The 17,670-nt window shown below is 43.4% G+C and overlaps 1 protein-coding gene across 7 annotated transcripts in view; it reads left to right on the top strand.

The window, feature by feature from the left end:
• Positions 1–17,670, top strand: part of chchd3a (coiled-coil-helix-coiled-coil-helix domain containing 3a) — a 66,802-nt gene that overhangs the window by 31,120 nt on the left and 18,012 nt on the right. For 4 of the 7 annotated variants that reach the window (XM_076722477.1, XM_076722474.1, XM_076722476.1 and 1 more), the window contains one exon: positions 8,945–9,028. In XM_076722477.1, coding sequence (XP_076578592.1) covers positions 8,945–9,028 — 84 coding nt within the window. Of the gene's footprint in view, positions 1–7,689; positions 7,705–8,944; positions 9,029–17,670 lie in introns of all 7 variants that reach the window. The other 3 variants (XM_076722473.1, XM_076722475.1, XM_076722471.1) reach the window with 1 other exon arrangement.

The following is a 17,670-nucleotide window of genomic DNA, read 5'->3' as shown; positions in this document are numbered from 1 at the left end:
GTGGTCGGGAATTATACATGAGTGGAGGCTGTGTGTCCAAAAAAAAAAAAGCCCTGGATCCTGAAAAAGAAGTAGTAAATAACCATAGCTAGTACTAATACCTCCCAACTAAATGAGACAGTTTATCATAGTGTTCCAGCTCGCCTTGTTTTCTTTCTTGTCAGTATGTGGACAAGACCGCTAAAATGTTGTTGTTTGTTGCTTTTGACTTGCCCACACTCCTTTCTAACTTCCACTTTCATGTAAGCCTTTCTCTTTTTCTTCAAGCACCAGAGTATCTTCTCCCTTCCTTTCATCCCCAGCCCCTTTGTCCCCATGTTCCCATTGTTCTCTCGGCATGCCCCCTGTTCCCATCTTGCCTGAGACTTCCTCCATACATGCCCCCCATGTCTCGGTAATGAACCCACAGCTCTTCATCTCTTCCTCCGTCTTCCCCTGTGTGTTGGACATGACAGATGACTGTGGACCTCCAGAGCTTTGCTCCCCAGGGCTCTAGATAAAGGAAGCTCCAACCACAAGATGATCAATCAATCAGTTTACACCGCAGGCGCCCGATCAGCCAATTAATCAATCTCAGAGCCAGCAGATGTTGTTGCTGTCCCTCAGCGAAGGAGCTGGCAGTGGAGTGGTGGAGGTGGTGTCTCCAACAAAGGCTGAGGGGCTTGAAGTGTGTGGGAGTAGAAAGGAAAGTGATTTTTCATGTTTCTACCAGGACTTCAAGCTTCGTGGGCTCACTAGACCCATTCGTTTTCACTGGAGGATCTTTTCTCTTCTAGTTTTTGCGATGTTATTTCAATCCTGAGAACATCTTAAAGGAAGCGTGGTCCCCATTAAGCTTACATGGTTTATATCCCTCCATAAAATAAATTAGTGTATTTTCCTCTGCAAATTTTTTGAGGAGTGCAAGAAGTGAGATGTAAATGTGTGAGTGGGTTGTCACCCCTGTCTCAGCATCATTAAGACCAGCTGGTTCAGATCAAGCCCTCTGTTGACCCCTGTTCACAGTCAATGAGCTACAGACTCCACAAGGACACTTCATTTTAATGTGCCCTTAAACAGCCAGTAGTTAAGATACACGCACAAACATTGAGACACCCACACTAACCACCTACACCTCTTGGCCTTTGGTCCCTGTCTTGGCCCCTCCGCCCCTGTCCTGGGCAGGGCAGCCCTTTGACCCACCAGGTCAATATGTCATTACTCACTGTGCTAAGAGATCCCCGAGGGAGAGTAACTCCGTCTGCAGCCTGTGGCTTTGTTGTCTTTTTCTTCCAGGATGCTCCATGCTTGCCTGTCAAAGACCAACTCAAGCTACCAAAGTTTTTATACGGGTGTCTCCAGCAATGACATACCTAGACATGTGTGTGCTACAAAACAGGATTTTACATCAGGTGAAATGACCTTTAAAAAGTTTGGATGATTCATGCTTGAATAAGACACAAACAAATGAAAATAAACATAAGAAAGTTGGATTGACAAGTAACTAATTCGTTGGACAGGTTTGATGATCTACCACATTGTCACACTGTCCTATTGTATGCTAACAGACACCTGGAAAGCAGCACCTGCACACTGCTGTCGTTACTGGCATATAAAGTGGATTCCTTTCAGATTTTCTACAGCATAAGCAATTGTCACTAGTCATAGCACACGTCCAATAAGGAAAAGGACAAAACAATTTATGGAAAAATACGCTAAATCTTGCAGCATTGTGGTCAGATGGTAATTGCTTCAGTCAGAGCTTCTTCACCAGAACCAGCTTGTTCTCAGTGATTAATGATACCACCGCTTCGTTATTGTGACCATTCCCAGCTCCACTGACATAAATCCCTGTGAAGAGGTGCCAGGCTGCTGCATTATTATGTTGTAACAGAACGGTCATGCTGTTTATTTCGGGGTGTCCTTGTGGCCCAGCGGTCTAAGATGCATGTAGCTGGTTTGAAATCAGTAAGCAGCCTTTGTTGGGAGTGAAACTCCCGCGCCTTCTCCCTGTGTTTCCTGTTGCTCCCTCTTGTGAACTGTCAAATGAAAGCTAGAAGTCAACACTGCAACTGAACTTCATCTTTCACAGATAAAAGTCGGTAGTCGAGTTCAAAGGAAACAAAGCATCCGATTCTTCAAAATATTGCTCTTGCTCTTGCTCTATGGCTGTCCTAACAGCTGTACTCAAACAGCTGAACTTTTGCCTTAAGACATATTCGGATGACGAGTTGCTTGAGCTAGTTTATTTCAAGCGTGTCTGGCCTTTGCAAAACAGCAGAGAGGCCAATGTCTTTATGCAGTCTCAGCTAATTTGGTGTGCCACTTGCTTTAAATGTCAGGTATGGCTGCTAAAATTAATTGAACCGAAGGAAAAAACACTGCAAGGTTCAGGTGACAAACAGAATAGGTATGACATAACCAAAGTTATGTATACAATGAAATATTACTTTTTAATAATAACGCAAAAACAATGGTTTCGATTTTTTTTTTAATACAGCACATTAACTGGATGCAAGCTGAGCTCAGGCTCAGTGGCTCAACTGAGAAAAACATTTCAACGCTGAACCCTGTTGCAGGATCGTTAGCAATAAAATGTGACATTTATCTAAGCCATCAGTGTGTGTGAATAAGTATTTGACAGTGTGTTTGTCCTTTAGTGTTATCAGTCAAGGTTAAGCCCATTAACTGACCACACTACATCGGACACGATTACATTGCCCATAACCCTACCACCTCCCTAGGAGACTAATAGGTAGCCTTGAACCTAAGTGTTATTGCCGCTCAGTAAAACCCCATGATGCTAATTAAGCAGCCAGAGTGAATGGGTTCCAATGGAGTTTTACAGCTACTGCTACCAGGAGTTACGTTTTATTAGTGACTCTAAGGGTAATGCATAATACTGCCAGTAAGGTCTGTGTTAGGTGATATCATTTTACACTCCATCACTTAGATTTGATCTGCCAGTGATAGCTTTTAAAGATAGAGTTGCAACGGTTTTAGAGGCAGTTACAGGATGTGCCAAGATTTGTGGGACGGATGTGTGTCCGCTTTGAATGTATGTGTGTGTGAGAGCTTTTTGTGTTTTTCATAAAACCCCAGTTTTAAAATATTCTCCTATCTCCAAGCTTGATATGACAGCTCTCCCTACATCTGTCAAAAAAAACAATTCTCTCTCCAACTATCTTGTCATCCATATTCCATCCACACTTTGACCCATCCCTCTCCCTTCCTTTCATCTACGCTACCCCATGAACTTCCCCTCCCTTACCTCCATCCATCTCTAACCTCCCACATGCCACCTACACCTCCGCCGTGCCAATTAACACCAGAGCACGGTCACATTGTGCTGCCCTTTGACCCCCTCCCTGCCTGTCGGAGCACTCAGGACCCGAGGCCTGGGCTTCAGTATTAGTTTGTCACAGGGCCCTGTCGCACAGGCCCGTGATAGATGGGCCCTGGTGAGCAGCTCTGACCCACCGTGCTGCAGCGCTCAGTTGGATGGTGTGAGGGAGCATTGATTATGATGCTACTCGTGACAGGGGTGAATCAGGCCTGAGCTGATGGTGGCAGGGAAAGACAAAAGAGACCAAGGTTATGGATGAGGTGCTGTTAGTTAACGTGATGAGATTTGATTTGTGCTCTATCGATCATGGCAGCATTTTCATCTAGCATGATTGATAAGCATGTAGTGGGCATAACAGTGTAACAGTGAGTCACCTCGTTGTTACAATGCAGAGGTCTTCATCAGGTGTGAAATGAAAAATGGAATATGAGCAGAATTGCTAATAGCCATTACCGTTTTTTTTTTTTAAGCAATGAGAAAACTAGTCTTGTAAAGCATAAACCATGTCATAAATTGAATTCTATCACAAGATTGTTTCGGTCAGCGATTCTCAACCTGGGGGTCAGTACTCCCAGAAGGGGTTGCAATATATACTCTGAGACACAACAAGATGATGAATGGGAATGGGAGGGAATCAAAATATATAATCTGTAGAATGACCTATTGAAGTATGTCCTGTCGGCAGGACATCATTATTCTCCACAAGCCAGTTTTATGATGTGTTAACTGTATTGTTTAGGTCTGGATAGATTAAGGCCCAAAAAATGACTTGGTTAGGGTTAGGGAAAGATCTTGGTTTGGGTTTAAATAACAACAAAGCAATAACTTTGTGGTTAAGGTTATCGTGGTCATGGTTAAAATACCTTAAAAGCACACATTGTTTCTTCAAAACGCAAACGAGGAAGGTATGATAATGTGAGGTAATTGTATCCTCCATAAATGTGTTGATTTGAACAGGGAGTCTCATATGTAGCCGCACAGTATAAGTACATGCTCTCACGTGCAGTTGCCTTAAACCTGCTGAACGTTGCAGCCAGGAGTTATTTATAAATCAGTCGTTGGAATGCTTTAAAAGGCAAAAGTGAACAGAGAGAACACTTTAAACAGAGAAGCAGGTGTGAGTGTAGGGGAGCAAATCAGTGTGAGAACAGGAGGTGGGTGGGGGGCCTGACGCAGCAAAATCCACCTGTTTTCATCCCTCTTCCATCCTCCTCTGCCATTCTCCTCCCCTCCTCTCCTCCACCCCTCACTCCCAGCTCAAACTGCGGCAGTCGGCTAATTAAAAAACATGGCTGTCCTTAATTATTCAGCGGCTGGCTAATTGATATTCACAGAGGCGTTCACCTCGCCTAAACGAACCGTTTAATCTGACCACCACGGTCTCACTCTCAACCGCCTGTCACCCTCAGCCATTGTGCTACTTTACTTAATAAGAGACCAGGGGGAGATGGATACAGGAGGGGGAATGCAAAAGTTTGCTGCTGATGTTAATGTGGTTTCCTGGGCTGCAAATCGCAGTGCGTGGACTCTGTCTGCGCCCAGCAGGAGGGTGTTGTTGTGAGTGTTTGTATTTTTGCTGTGCTACTTTTTTCCCATGTCAAGGTTGCTGCACAGGAAAATTAGACGGGAGTAAAGCTGAATTAGAATTAAGAAATTAGCCAAAATGGGTTACATCATCCTCTGGACTTGGAGTTTTGAAATTGCTCATAAAAAAATCATCATGTGATTGACGGAAATTATTGTGTGGAAGAAGTCTGGCTTTCAAAGCTGGGAAGTTGTACGAGCTTCAGGTGCCCCTTTTCTCCTCCATTTAACTTCTCTCTTCCTTTCTGCACTGTTATCTTTTTCTCTCTTGAACTTTTCTCTAAAGTCAAAGTGACGCACTTGGCCCGGGCTTCAGGTCCCATCTAACAGCCAGTCCCCCATTCTTGACACCTCCAATGATAAAACACCTTTTATTGTCCTCTTCCTGTTTGTCTCTTATCTCTGTGTTCTCTCCGCTCTCAAGTTCCATTTTCTTGTCAAATTCTGCCCTTCTTTTTCCTCTTCCTCTCCTCGGCCTCACCCCAGCTCTCCTCCTCCACCCGTGACCACCTCTTCATTAGGAGAACAAAAGGTGTATGGGCAGTGGTGAAGTCTGTCCCATTGTTTGGCCTTTAGTATGATTAGATTATCTTTAAAGTCTGCTGAATAGGGTTAATCGGTCGGAAGTAATCCTCACATGGTGTGTGTGTGTGTGTGTGTGTGTGTGTGTGTGTGTGTGTGTGTGTGTGTGTGTGTGTGTGTGTGTCATCAAAGAGGAGGGCCAACCTGCTCGCATGGAAATTGAACACATGCACGGCTGCATGTCCGCATAGACGTGCGCATTGTGCACACAATAGTGAGCAAAAATAAAGAAAATCCCTGGGCACACATTTCTGTCACAACCTCTCCTCTTTTAATGACCCCTTTAGTCTCGCCTTCAGCATGCATTTATCTCTGCACCCGCTCTCTGTGGGTTCAGCTGCTCCGGCTGGCGTGCGCGCGTGCGTTTGTGCGTTTGTGCTGATGTGTGCGTTTCAGATCAGTGTCTGAGCCGTTGTTTGTGTCTCGCCGTCTGCGTGCATCTTTTGTCTTTCTCTGCAAAGCTAACGTCTTTAGTTGCCGCCTATCAGCGTAACATTGAGTTTGGACACACTTGTGACGGTACGCGACCCCCTGCCGGTCCACCTCCTCTGTGTTTCCCTCCGTCCCGTCATCCCTCCTGTCTTCCTCTTAAATTGAGCTGTTGGTGTGAGACAGCTTTTTGGCACCTCGGTAATCTAGTCTCTGAAAAACTTTGCCGACCTATCATAGGAGCCCTGATTGCATGCTTGGAATCGATAACACTTTTTAAGGTCATAATAGTGCTACTTGTAGTGTATTTACAGCATGCTTTTGAGGGTGTACTTCAGGGTACATTCGCCCAGCACTATCATTTAGGGGCAACTTGATTCCATCACAAAGTGCAGGCAGCTTTAGCTTTTGTATAACACTGGCCACACAATAGCACTTCAGGCTTGAAAGGCAACACAATGGAGACAATTGTCTGACTCCAGCAGCAAGGCTGGTTAATGTTAGGTTGTGTTGAGGACAGCAGCAGCTGGGCCATGGTGTTGCTTTACTGAATATGTGATAAAGTGGTGCTGTGGAGGGGTTGTTTTTCCTCTATGTCTGAAGCTGGAGATGACTGGAGATGTGTGTGTGTGTGTGTGTGTGCGTGCATGCAGGTGTTTACTCGCATTGGCAGGTTTCTGTCTTGCGAGCAGTGGGTGAGCTCGAAGCATCCCCTTGACTTTGAAACTTCCCCCACTCATCTCATGCGAGAACAGCCCCTCGGTGACACTCACCGCCACTCCTCATCACAATGCATAGAGCACGCAGCTCCGCCTGCAGTGCATCGAGTCGCCAAACACAGATGGTTATCAGTGTAGTAGAGATTGGATGGAGTAATGCAATTTTTTTTTTTTTTTTTTTCCCCTCCATACGTTGTATTTTCTTCAAACTCGCTGTCTGTCTCTTTCAACATCCTACAGTGCTTAAGTCAGAGGCTTCAAGGCTCCTCTGCGTGGCTGCTGTCCATATGACAATCCTCTGCAGTATGGCCGTGTGTGTGTGCGCCTTTGAGTTTCAATGTATGCACACAAAATTGGTTTGCACCCATATAGGGGTGTGGAATATATAATTCACAATAATATTGGTGTAATTTTTGATATTATTAAAAATATCTAAATTAACACTACTACCGGCTCCACTGGGGAGGAGTCGGTTCCAAGAAGTGGAGGGACTACAGCTGTGTGGAAGTGATTTAGTTACAGAAGATCAGATGTACAAGGAACCACAGTAATATGTAAGACATGCAAGAGGACAGTAACAACAAAAGGAGGCAATGCAGCAAACTTAATTCACCAACTCCATCAGAAACGCCCGGTTGAGTACGAGTAGAGCCAACAGTTATTCTTGCAAGCAGACAAACTACATTGACCATATCACCCACCTTTAATACCACACATGGTAAATGGACTGAATTTGGGGTTCAGTATCGAACCCCATGCGAGGATCAAACCTCTGACGTTCTGATTGGTGGACGACCCGCTCTATCGCCTGAGCCACAGCCGCCCCATGTATCGTGTGTGTATGCACTGGTGTGTGCTCGCCAGCGAGAGAGGAGATTGAGAGGATGCAGTGTGAGTGTTCAAGCAGAACAGTATGGTAGCCAGTCGCTCCAGCCTCTGAATACTAAACCTTTCCAAGTGTCACTTTGAAGAAGCTCATGGATGAATCAGTGCCTCTTAACACTCTTTTTTCCCTCCCTCTTGTTTTCTTTCAATGCTCCCCTTATTCAGGAGTTAGGACGGAAGGTAAGTTTAGAGGTATTTACCTTCTCCTAGATTCTTCAGGTTTCTCACTGTTTCTGCATGATAGAGTCAAGGTTTTCTTTTCCCTTTCAGCTTCTTTGACAGGTTACATTTTTCTTTGCACCGGATATTTCGGCTGCTCCAAGTTTGGGTGATTTTTAAAGCTCTCTTGCTTCAAGTGCATTGTTAGAATTACCGATGGGGTGACAATTTCAGCGTGTTTTTGAAGACTTATTAACCGAAGGGAGCAGCGATACAAACTGTTTTTGGTTGGGTCCTAAAGTTCACTGTGGCTTCCAGGAGCACAGCTGTATGTCTTTTGTCTATAGGCTTTTTATGCACTCCTTTATAGAGAATGGTTTTATCTATCAAAAGTGATGGCTGGAAGATAAAACCCCAAATTCGACCAGCCTGTCAATCCTGTTTTATCATTGTTATCATCCATAGCATCAATATAGCCGTAGGCTTCGACAAGTAAATGATGAGAAACAATTTTCTGTTCTCTGTAAAGAGTTAAAATTATCTCATGACTAAACACATCTTAATTTCCATTCAGATTTGAGTCATAGGCCCTCGACCCTAGTGTGAAGGTCTGCTTTTCCCTCTCTCTGACCTGATGCATCCAGGTCTTATCTATTTTGTACATCACCCAGAGACTCAGCCGTATGTTAAGTGAAGGTCACAGTGGAGGGTAGGACAGTGGAGATTGGTAGGCTGGGCAAATATATAGACCGGACCATGGTGCTCCTTCGCACTGAGCTGATGTTATCCTCTTGGCCTGATAGCGGTTTGGCTGAAGATTGAGCACAAGAGGACAAAGACGCACGTACAAAGCATGTCAAGGTGTCATCAGTCTCACACACATGTGATTTTTCTCCACATGAAGCAAAATGTGCACATATTCCCTTACACACAAAACTCATCTAGACTTCTCTCCTGGCAGGCACACCACATACATCATGAAACATGCAAAAAAAAACATTCAGAGAGTGTTTCACAGTCTGGCGCATATATGTCAATAAAGTGAAGGCCTGTGTCTGTGTTGTGCTGTAATGTGTCTCTTTATGCTCACTTGTCTGAGCTCTCATTATAGGCCTCTCTCATGTGCATGTGTGTATTTTGTTAAAATTGGCAGTGCTCCACTGGGCACATAAGTAATGGTTTTTTCTTCTCTTCTGTGTGTGGATATGTGTATGCTGCATGTGGTGTGTGCGGAAATGTGTGTGTGCTCATTTGTGTTTAGGCCAAGCAGCTGGAGGCCAGAGATGCCGACCTAAAGAGGCAGGATGCTTTCTACAGGGAGCAGGTGGCTCGGCTGGAGGAGAGGGTAAGAAATCTTTTGCACCCTACACCAACCCCAAAAAATTATTATGCCCAAGCAAAGCAATGAAGAGAGCATAAGTGTTTTGCTCTAAAAAAAAAAATAATAATACAACATAACCAAAGCAAAGCGAACATCCCAAGGTGGAGGATAAAGTATAACTTTCCACTTTACAGCAGAAGGCACAGTAAAAACTAAACGCTCTGTTTTACAGTCACCAAGCAAGGTGACGTCACTGCTACTTTCAGGAACATACATCACGCACTGCGGCTCTCGTTTTGGCCCGAGGAAAAGTTTTGGTTAATGTATAATGCATACACATACCAGCGCACACACAAACAAGCGCACACAGATTTGTGCGCACAATTCAGCCGGCGTACACAGTGGGCTCGGCCACCACTGGGCTCAGCCAAAGTACAGTGGCGTTTATTCTTCCTCCTCGTCCCTCTGCCCCACTGTTTTTGTTATCATCCTTCAACTTAAACTCTGCTTGCTTCCCCCAGTGTGCTGTGCATCGCTCTCTTGTTCTCCACCTCTCCGTAATTGTCTGTCTGCTGCTCTTATGCTCTCTGGCTCTTTTTTTTTTTTTTTTTAAATTCACACTCCGTTCCTCCACCTGAAGGATAAAAGGTTACATCTCATTCATCCCTGCATGTGTCCTAATGTCCCTGAAAATGACACTACCCTGATGTTCCTTGTCAAACCAGCGTCCTATGGAGGGGGACAAGGGTCAGCTGCCGTGCTTAGCCTACTTCAATTGGCAGCTCCATGCTGGTCCCAGTGAGAGATGCCTGCGAGGCATGGAACCGGGGTCAAATGCCCTGCTAAAGTGTGTTAAAAAGGACGCCTTCATGCTGCTCTCAAATCATAAGTGTTATCTTTGGAAGGATACAATGCCCTATTTAATGTGCTTAAAATGATGCCTTCATACTGGGAAGGAGTTTTCTGCCCTTTGGAGGGTGCAAAAAGTCAAATGCCCTCTATAGTGCAGGAAAAATGGAAATTTAACACCGTTGTGAAGCCAGATATTCGTTGTGGAAGAGAAAGGCACTCTTATTCTTCAAAGAATTCGAAGTGTCAGAAAGTCTTATAAGCTCACATGAATACAAGGATGGCAAAATATCACATAGTCAGTGGGCACATTGTCCCCAGAGGGACCTCAAAGTCAAATGATTCTGACTTCATCTAAATGGCTCAAATGGGATTTCCTGGTTAAAAGATGGCGTCTTACCTCGTGTGTGCTTACAGGTGCATTTGCACACATTGTTACAGAAATTGCTTTAAATATATTTCGCTTTTCGCCATTTCCGCATGTTTTTTTAAAAAAGGGGTCACGCTTATAGTAATTCACCGTTGAAATAACCAGGCTGGTGTAATATTCTTACTGTGGACTTGTTTGTTCCCATTACACACGAGATAATTTTCCCTTTGGGTCAATAACGCTATCAAATTTTGCTTCCTTCAGTGAGAATGAATTCCCAGCCAAGCGAGTGAGTATTGAGTAGTGGACGTCTGTCAGTAGTTGGACGTGCATTGGTCTGCATAGTTTTGGCTGGGCTGAGATGTGGGCATGCACTCTTGTTGCACTTGGACCTCACTGATCCAGTCGTATCGCTGAGCTTGTCTCTTTCCATTCTTCAGCTCATGTGGCATTATTACATCTTTGGACAGTGTAGCTCTGCTCCGTCTCCCCGTATAGGAGCACATGTGAGCGCCGGTGGTAGAAATGATGAGACCCAACTAACACAGGCATTATCGACTTCAGGCACAGGCCATCCATCAGCCAGGTTGGCCTCTGGTCAATATTCCTTGGATCAAAGTGTCAGCAAATCACCTTCACACCTCAGAAAGAGACAGTGAGTTATATACATAGAGATATATAGACAACAAGGAAAGAGCTACTGTATTGAAGACAGAAGCTAAAGGGAAAAAGAGAAGCTGGAGAATCAGCACAAAAGATGAGATTAAAAAAAAAGATTTTACTTGAGAAGGTATCACGAGAAATTATGATAAACTGACATTTGTGAGTGATAGAGGATAAGAACAAGAAAAAGACAAAGGTGAAAGAAAAAGAGCGGTATAAAGATAAAATGTCAGTGAATGATGAAGAACAAGAGAGCACGGCAAAGAAAGGGCTGAATGAAAGCACTGCATCACACATGAGATGTGAGACGCAGGAAGGGTCTGTGAAAAAGAACAGCGTGCACACTGATTTATTTATTGATTCATGCACAGGAATTAAATGATAAATTAATTATATTTCACAAGCACTTTGTCCTCATGTGCACACAAACCCCACCATTTCAATTTGCAAATTCTATCAGGATTAATCGCCTGTGGAGACAACAACACAACAGAATGGCAACCATGTGTGTGTGTTTTTAGCGATGGTGTGTGATCCTGTGTGCGACTGAGGATCAATGGCGGGCATATTGCATGTTGTCTTACTGTGCAGCAAGCGGCTTGGGACTCCATGGGGGTTGCAGTTTGTTTGGGCTGTGTTAATAACGCTGCTTTTTCTTCTTCTGGCCACAGTGCCCCGTTTGGCACTCGGTCCAGCCTCTCTTCACTCCCTGTTCTCTTCACCCAGAGTAAGCCCCGCAGTATACCAAACAAAATCACTCTTGGCATGTTCTGTTCTTGTGTACTCGCTGTAATTCCCGCTTGGTTAATAGCATCCACTCCAGATGAAGGCGCTCAATATAAACAGGCAGTACAGAGAACAAATTTACAGGAAGATACACATAGACACATACAGCTGAGCAAAGATAAGAAATCATGAACATATAGCTTATGTCCAGGCAATTATGTATGAAAATAGATGTAACACAGCTAAACAAAGATTTAGTATCAATATCTGGGTAAGATTTTTACTGTATATTAAGGATTTTGGTCTTGTAAAAGCAGCGCGTGACAGTGTAAATGGCATTTACATATGTAACACTTTAAGTAGATGCCACGGACACGAGCCAGGATCAAATCCCCGACCCTCCTGAGCCGCAGGCACACAATGAGAACACCAAATCCTGTAGGTGGGCTGGGTACCGAACTTTGATACTTTTATGGCACCAACCAAGTCACTTCAATTCTGTTGAGTATCAAAAAATGTCTTTTCAATCGGTACCAAATTTCGATACCTAAGGACTAAATCTCATCTGCATCAATAAGCATGCACAGTGCTTGTATCAGGAGTAGTTTGGCGGTCTAAGCTTAGAAGGTTAGATGTCTCCTCTTTCAAGTCTTTGAACAGCTTCCTCCTTTTTAGTGAGTAATTGAAATAGAAAATGTGAGTTTCTTTTCGTTAAATTGGATTTTGTAAGATTTGAATTGGAAAAAAGTGTAGTTCGGAAAGTGATATCGAAGTTAAGGTGTCTGTACCGGTATTGAAAGTGTTTGAACAATACCCAGGTCAAACTGCATGGATAATAACACAAATTAAACTGTATACAGAAGCGGTTCTTGTACAGTATATGCAGTTTGCTCAGACAAGAAGAAAAAACACCAAGCTCAAGGTCAGATCTGACAATTTGCTGCTTTTATCGGCTTAAATAAATGTAAATTGAATACCTTTGGATTGTAGACTTGGTTGGACAAAATAAGACATTTGAAGACTATTGGAAAACAATCAACAGGTTCATAGATAATGAAAACTGCTGGCTGCAGCCCTGTTACGCACATGCTGCTGCACCACACACCACAGCATGTGTGAGCACAGTGAGATGAGTTTGGATCGCAGGGTGAGTGCACATGATTTGTTTTGAGACGTCACATATTCATGAGAGTGGCGGTCTGTATCAACGCCCAGCGCTGTGCTTCTTTTTGGTCGCAAACCCTCCGTTTTGCCAGTGAGAGCGCAGTAAATTTGATTTCACATGGAGTACACCGCTAGCTTAATATTGTCTCCCATCACGTTCTTCACCCTCCCTCCATCTGCCCTCCGGCCCTGCCTTTACCTCAGGATTCCCCCCGCATCTTCGCACACCAGCAGAAAGAGGCACCAAAAGAGAGAGAGAATATAAGTCTGATATATATTACATGTCTGTTCCAATCCAACATGGCCATTCATCAGAGGGGCTTCCAGTGACAGGCCATCACCAGGCTCCCAGGCAGCTCAGCCTGCTGCCTCTGCTGCTGCTGCTCATTGGGGCCACAGCTACCAAATAGCCCCTGAAAACAATATCTATATATTTATTACATTTTCACTCAATACCTGCCCTCCTGTAAAACAATCTCATATTTAACAATCAACTTGCCCATGTTTTTTTTTCTCTTTTTTTTTCCCTCACCATGTCTCTCTTTCCAGCCTTCCTTCCGTACCACATCTGCCTCTCTATATCTCTCCTTTTTCAGCTATTTTTTTTTTTTTTTTGAGTGGTGTTTTTTTTTTCTTCATGCCTCAATTTCATTTTTTTTTCTCAAGAGATTTTTCTCTTTTTTTCTATCTTTCTTTTCGCCTTGTATATCGATGAAATTGGATTTTTCTGCTCTCCCATGGAGGACAATCACTGCAGCAATTGCCATCTCATAGCAAAGTTCCACAGCACTGTGAAAGGAAGAAATACAGGGGAAAGAGCATTAAAAAACAGTAATAGCTTCTATCTCTCTATCTCTGTCTGTGTCTCTGACTTGCTATCTTCATCTCTCCCTCGCTCTGTCATTTCTCCATCCGTCTCCCTCTCAGCCTCTCGCCCTCTGTATTTCTTTCTGGAGCGTGGAGGTAAAATTTTAAATGCGTTTTGCTTGTAATGTGTTAAAAATTGAAATTATAATTCTTGCTGCTGCGTCTGAGCAGTAAAGATGTTTCAGTGCTTTCTTTCCCCATGAAGCGATCAATGTAGTCTCTCTCTGGCTCCGCTAGTTGTATAACTGGAGACACAGTAATCCAGAGTGAAGACATGACAGTGTGCTGCAGTGTTGAATTATTGTGTCTGAGACTGTTTTGCTGTTATAGCCGCATGATGGGATTCACAGGGATTTAACAGGAGGTCCTTTCAAGGGATGGTGATTTCACGACAACAGCGCTGCACATTCGTATATGTTAAAAAAAAAAAACAGCAGTGACACTCCACAGGCTAAAATAATAACGCTGAGATACAACTTTTTCAAAAGTCATCTTATAAAGCTCAGTTTGAAAGAGATAACACCAAGATTTTGTGGTTTATTTAGGGGCAGATATTGTATACAAGTGTCGTAGTGTTTGTAACGGATGCTAACATGCAACACCCATTCATAGAAGGGCTTTTATGTAGATAAGAGTTTGAAACAATGAGGTAAAAATAAAGAAAAACAGAGAGGATACAGCATAGCACACATTTAAGAAATTACATTGAAACCTTAGTTATGAAGGTTGATTTACTGTTATACAAGCATAAGTTTAGATTTAAGATTTAGATGATAAGGTTGATCCTACTCACACATCTGAATCAGAAAGAAGCTTGAGCCAGCAGATGGTTAGCTTAGCGTAACACAAAGACTTGAACTGGGCTGACACATCTTGGCTAACTTTGTCCAAAGGTAACAAAATCTTCAGCAGAGACTTCAGCATGTCCGTGAAATGGTTCTGGTTTTTGCCCCGAATTTGACCACTGGACAGCTGTGTTTATTCTCCCCCAACAGCCAGTTTACTGACTGCACAAGCATTAGCTGTAAGCTAACTAGCAGTGGATGTGCCGACCTTGTGTGTGGGAGTGTGTCTGTGAACTCACCAGAAACTCCAGTTCTTTGTAATTTTCCTCCAGTTTCTCTCCTTTTCTTGTCTTGTCTCTGTGTGTTTGTGAAGTAGAATTATAAAGCCCTGGGATAAGCACAAACTGTTGAGGCTGAGTCTTTGTGTCAAGTCATGCTGCTCTGGGCGAATTCATGTCGGATCACATTCTACTGACTTTGTATGCAGTCGCTACCTCTAAAATTGGGTCTGTCTGAACACATGGTTAGAGGTGAAGGTAGGCTTTGGCAGAAAGTCCTTTTCGGAGTTCAGGGCGAAGATGGACAGTTCTAGTTTTCTGCCTTGCATCCACTCTCTAGGATGTGATGTTGCCCCTTCAGGCAAATCTTAGTCAATGCTTATGCATGATAGGCTCAATAACAGTTTACCAGCCTCATTGCTCTCCTTATGAGCAGGTTGCAGTGAGTCACACAGCAGAAGTCTCATTTTCTCTAGCTCTGCAGAACCGTAATGTTGGCCGTGGTGGGGTTCCTCCCCATTTCGGCCCTCCTGCTCAGCAGCAGATAAGAGAAACAAGCCATCAGTACAGGGAGTTATTTGTTTTATTCATTAAATATTGGAGGCTTTTTCTCTAAATTGAGCTAGAGCGTGTGTTGGGATGCAGCTTCTATCTTCTCCATATCGCCGCAGTGCATTAGCGGTAATGGCTTAATTTGTCTATGACACCCCCCACCAGCATTTTGTTTGGCTCCAGATGAGCTGAAAACCTAGTGGAAAGCAAATAGAGTAAATAGGATGCAAATGAACAGAAACGCTGTTTTAGAGGTAGATACTTGAATGCACACGGGGTACGCACAATACCAGGTTTCTGAAGCGACACAGCTCTGCTCATCCGATGACAAAGAATTGGTCGACGACAATCAGGAAACGTCTTTCTGGGAGACTTCAAACAAGGTTGTGTTTTGCAGTTTTTATTTCAGTCCAGGGAGGAATGTTTTTAACTAAACCAAGCGTAGGATCTGGTCTGTGGGCTAACAAAAGGTCAGGGCTGCTCTTTAAATCAGTTGGGGCAACAGCTGGAAATCACAATTTAAGACCACTCAGTAATCACACAAATTACACTCTTCCCTGCCTGAAGGTGAGCGAGTGAGTGGTTTTTTTTTTTTCCCTCGTCTGTGCCACTGTTTATATCTAGCCACCAGGCTGTGTGTAGACACTTTTGGCAGCATGTCCACACATGTACCCGTGCTGTGTGTAGGTGTCAGTGTGAATGCACGTGCATTGTTTGTGTGTATGTGTATTGTAAGTGTTCCTGCAATCATTGTCACGCATGGCCTTTTGTCCTCCCTGGTGGATTAGTGTGCTGATTAGTGCCAGCTCTGCCATTTAGCCAGGTATTATTACCTTACACTTAGTATTCTAGACAGAGACCCAAATCCAGCTCCTTCTGACTCTCCCTTTCTCTTCCAATGGCTCAATCTCGGCACCCAGGAGAAGTCTTATTCTTGCCTGTTTAGCAGCCAGAAATCTCTTTTTAGTCTTTTTATCTGTGAATAAGCTTCTCTTTTTAAATCCTTTTCCTTAGCTCTTGACAGTTTCTTTGTCTACACTGCAAACCACTTGATTCAAGGCCAAGGGGGCACAGATACAGCATGAGCTTACAAGTTAACTCTTAAACTTTGGGCATACTTCTTTATAGTGTTTTACATGCAAACTAATGTCTGCCTGAGGGACAACTGCAGTGGGTTGGTGGAGCATTCAGACCCCTTTATTCTTTCCACATTTTGTCATCATTAGCCAGCACACTGCACAATAATGACACATTTTCCCAAATATTTGAAATCATAAAAAATAATTAAGTCTAGCAGTCACTTACATCCTTCTGCAAAAACACCCCTGAACATGTACTTATCTTGGACGTGTAAGGGCATGACTCAATTACTCATGGGACTTGGGAGCCTACATAAACATAAATCATTTCCAATCAATTCCGTTTGACACAAGTGGACTTGAGACATCTCAAGAGTGATCAAAGGAAACTAAATCTATTTAATGTGAACTGTCTTAGCAAAGGGTCTAGATGTATGTAATAAGGTAGTTCTGAGTTATATACAATCTGTGAAGTGTGTGCTATATCTATATCTGCAATATGATCCAAACTATGGCTGTAACTCTGCAGAATGTGAGAAAGGGAAGGGCTCTGAATCCATTGCAAACCCTCACAGTGAGTGTCCATCCAACTGAGGAGGACTCAAATCTGTATCAGACCTTTTGTCAGCGATGTCATGTCCCATCTTCTCTTAGCTCCACAACACATGACTATCGATCTTTTCAGCAGCGCAGTTCATTCCTATTGATCTTCTCTGAACTATGATGAATGTCTTCCCTGCCAGGAGGTTAAGTCAGGCCAGATGAGACCAAGAGGCTAACATTTGTCACATTTCTAGTGTACCCAGTGTAATTATGCAAGCTGATGTAAGTGTTTCCATTGAACGTAACAGATTCTGAACCTAAGGTCATTGTATGTGTAATGTATGATTATTCTTCTATCTTCAATGGAAAGATTGAAATAGAACTAAGTTTTAAAAGTCTGTTCTTAACCCTCCCCAATCAGAGGAATCTTTAACCCAGCACTATAACAAACAGTGCTGGTTCGTAGCTTAACATTAACCCAACAGGTAATGGCACAAAAACCTCAAGGAAATACTTTAATGCTTGAGCAAACTATGCTTTTTTAAGAGTAGGTATTACTATTATTAAAGTGAAGCATCGGTAGACATTGGCAAATTTCGCCCCTGGATCAAACCTTATACGACTCTCAATCAAGTCATCCATCACACTTTACAACCTCTCAGCATTTGATCATAAATGTGCAGAACAGCCGCTGAGGGCTGACAAAACTCGATTTTCCTCTCGTGATATAAGTGGTGTAAGAGCTCGGTTCTATAGCCGCGTTTGAGGACGTGATTCAGGTAGAGGGGTC

This window comes from Chaetodon auriga, chromosome 22, assembly GCF_051107435.1.
Source record: "Chaetodon auriga isolate fChaAug3 chromosome 22, fChaAug3.hap1, whole genome shotgun sequence".
In the NCBI taxonomy this organism is placed as follows: Eukaryota; Metazoa; Chordata; class Actinopteri; order Chaetodontiformes; family Chaetodontidae; genus Chaetodon; species Chaetodon auriga.
The sequence above is the reverse complement of the archived record's forward strand: the minus strand, read 5'-3'. Positions and strand labels throughout refer to the sequence as shown.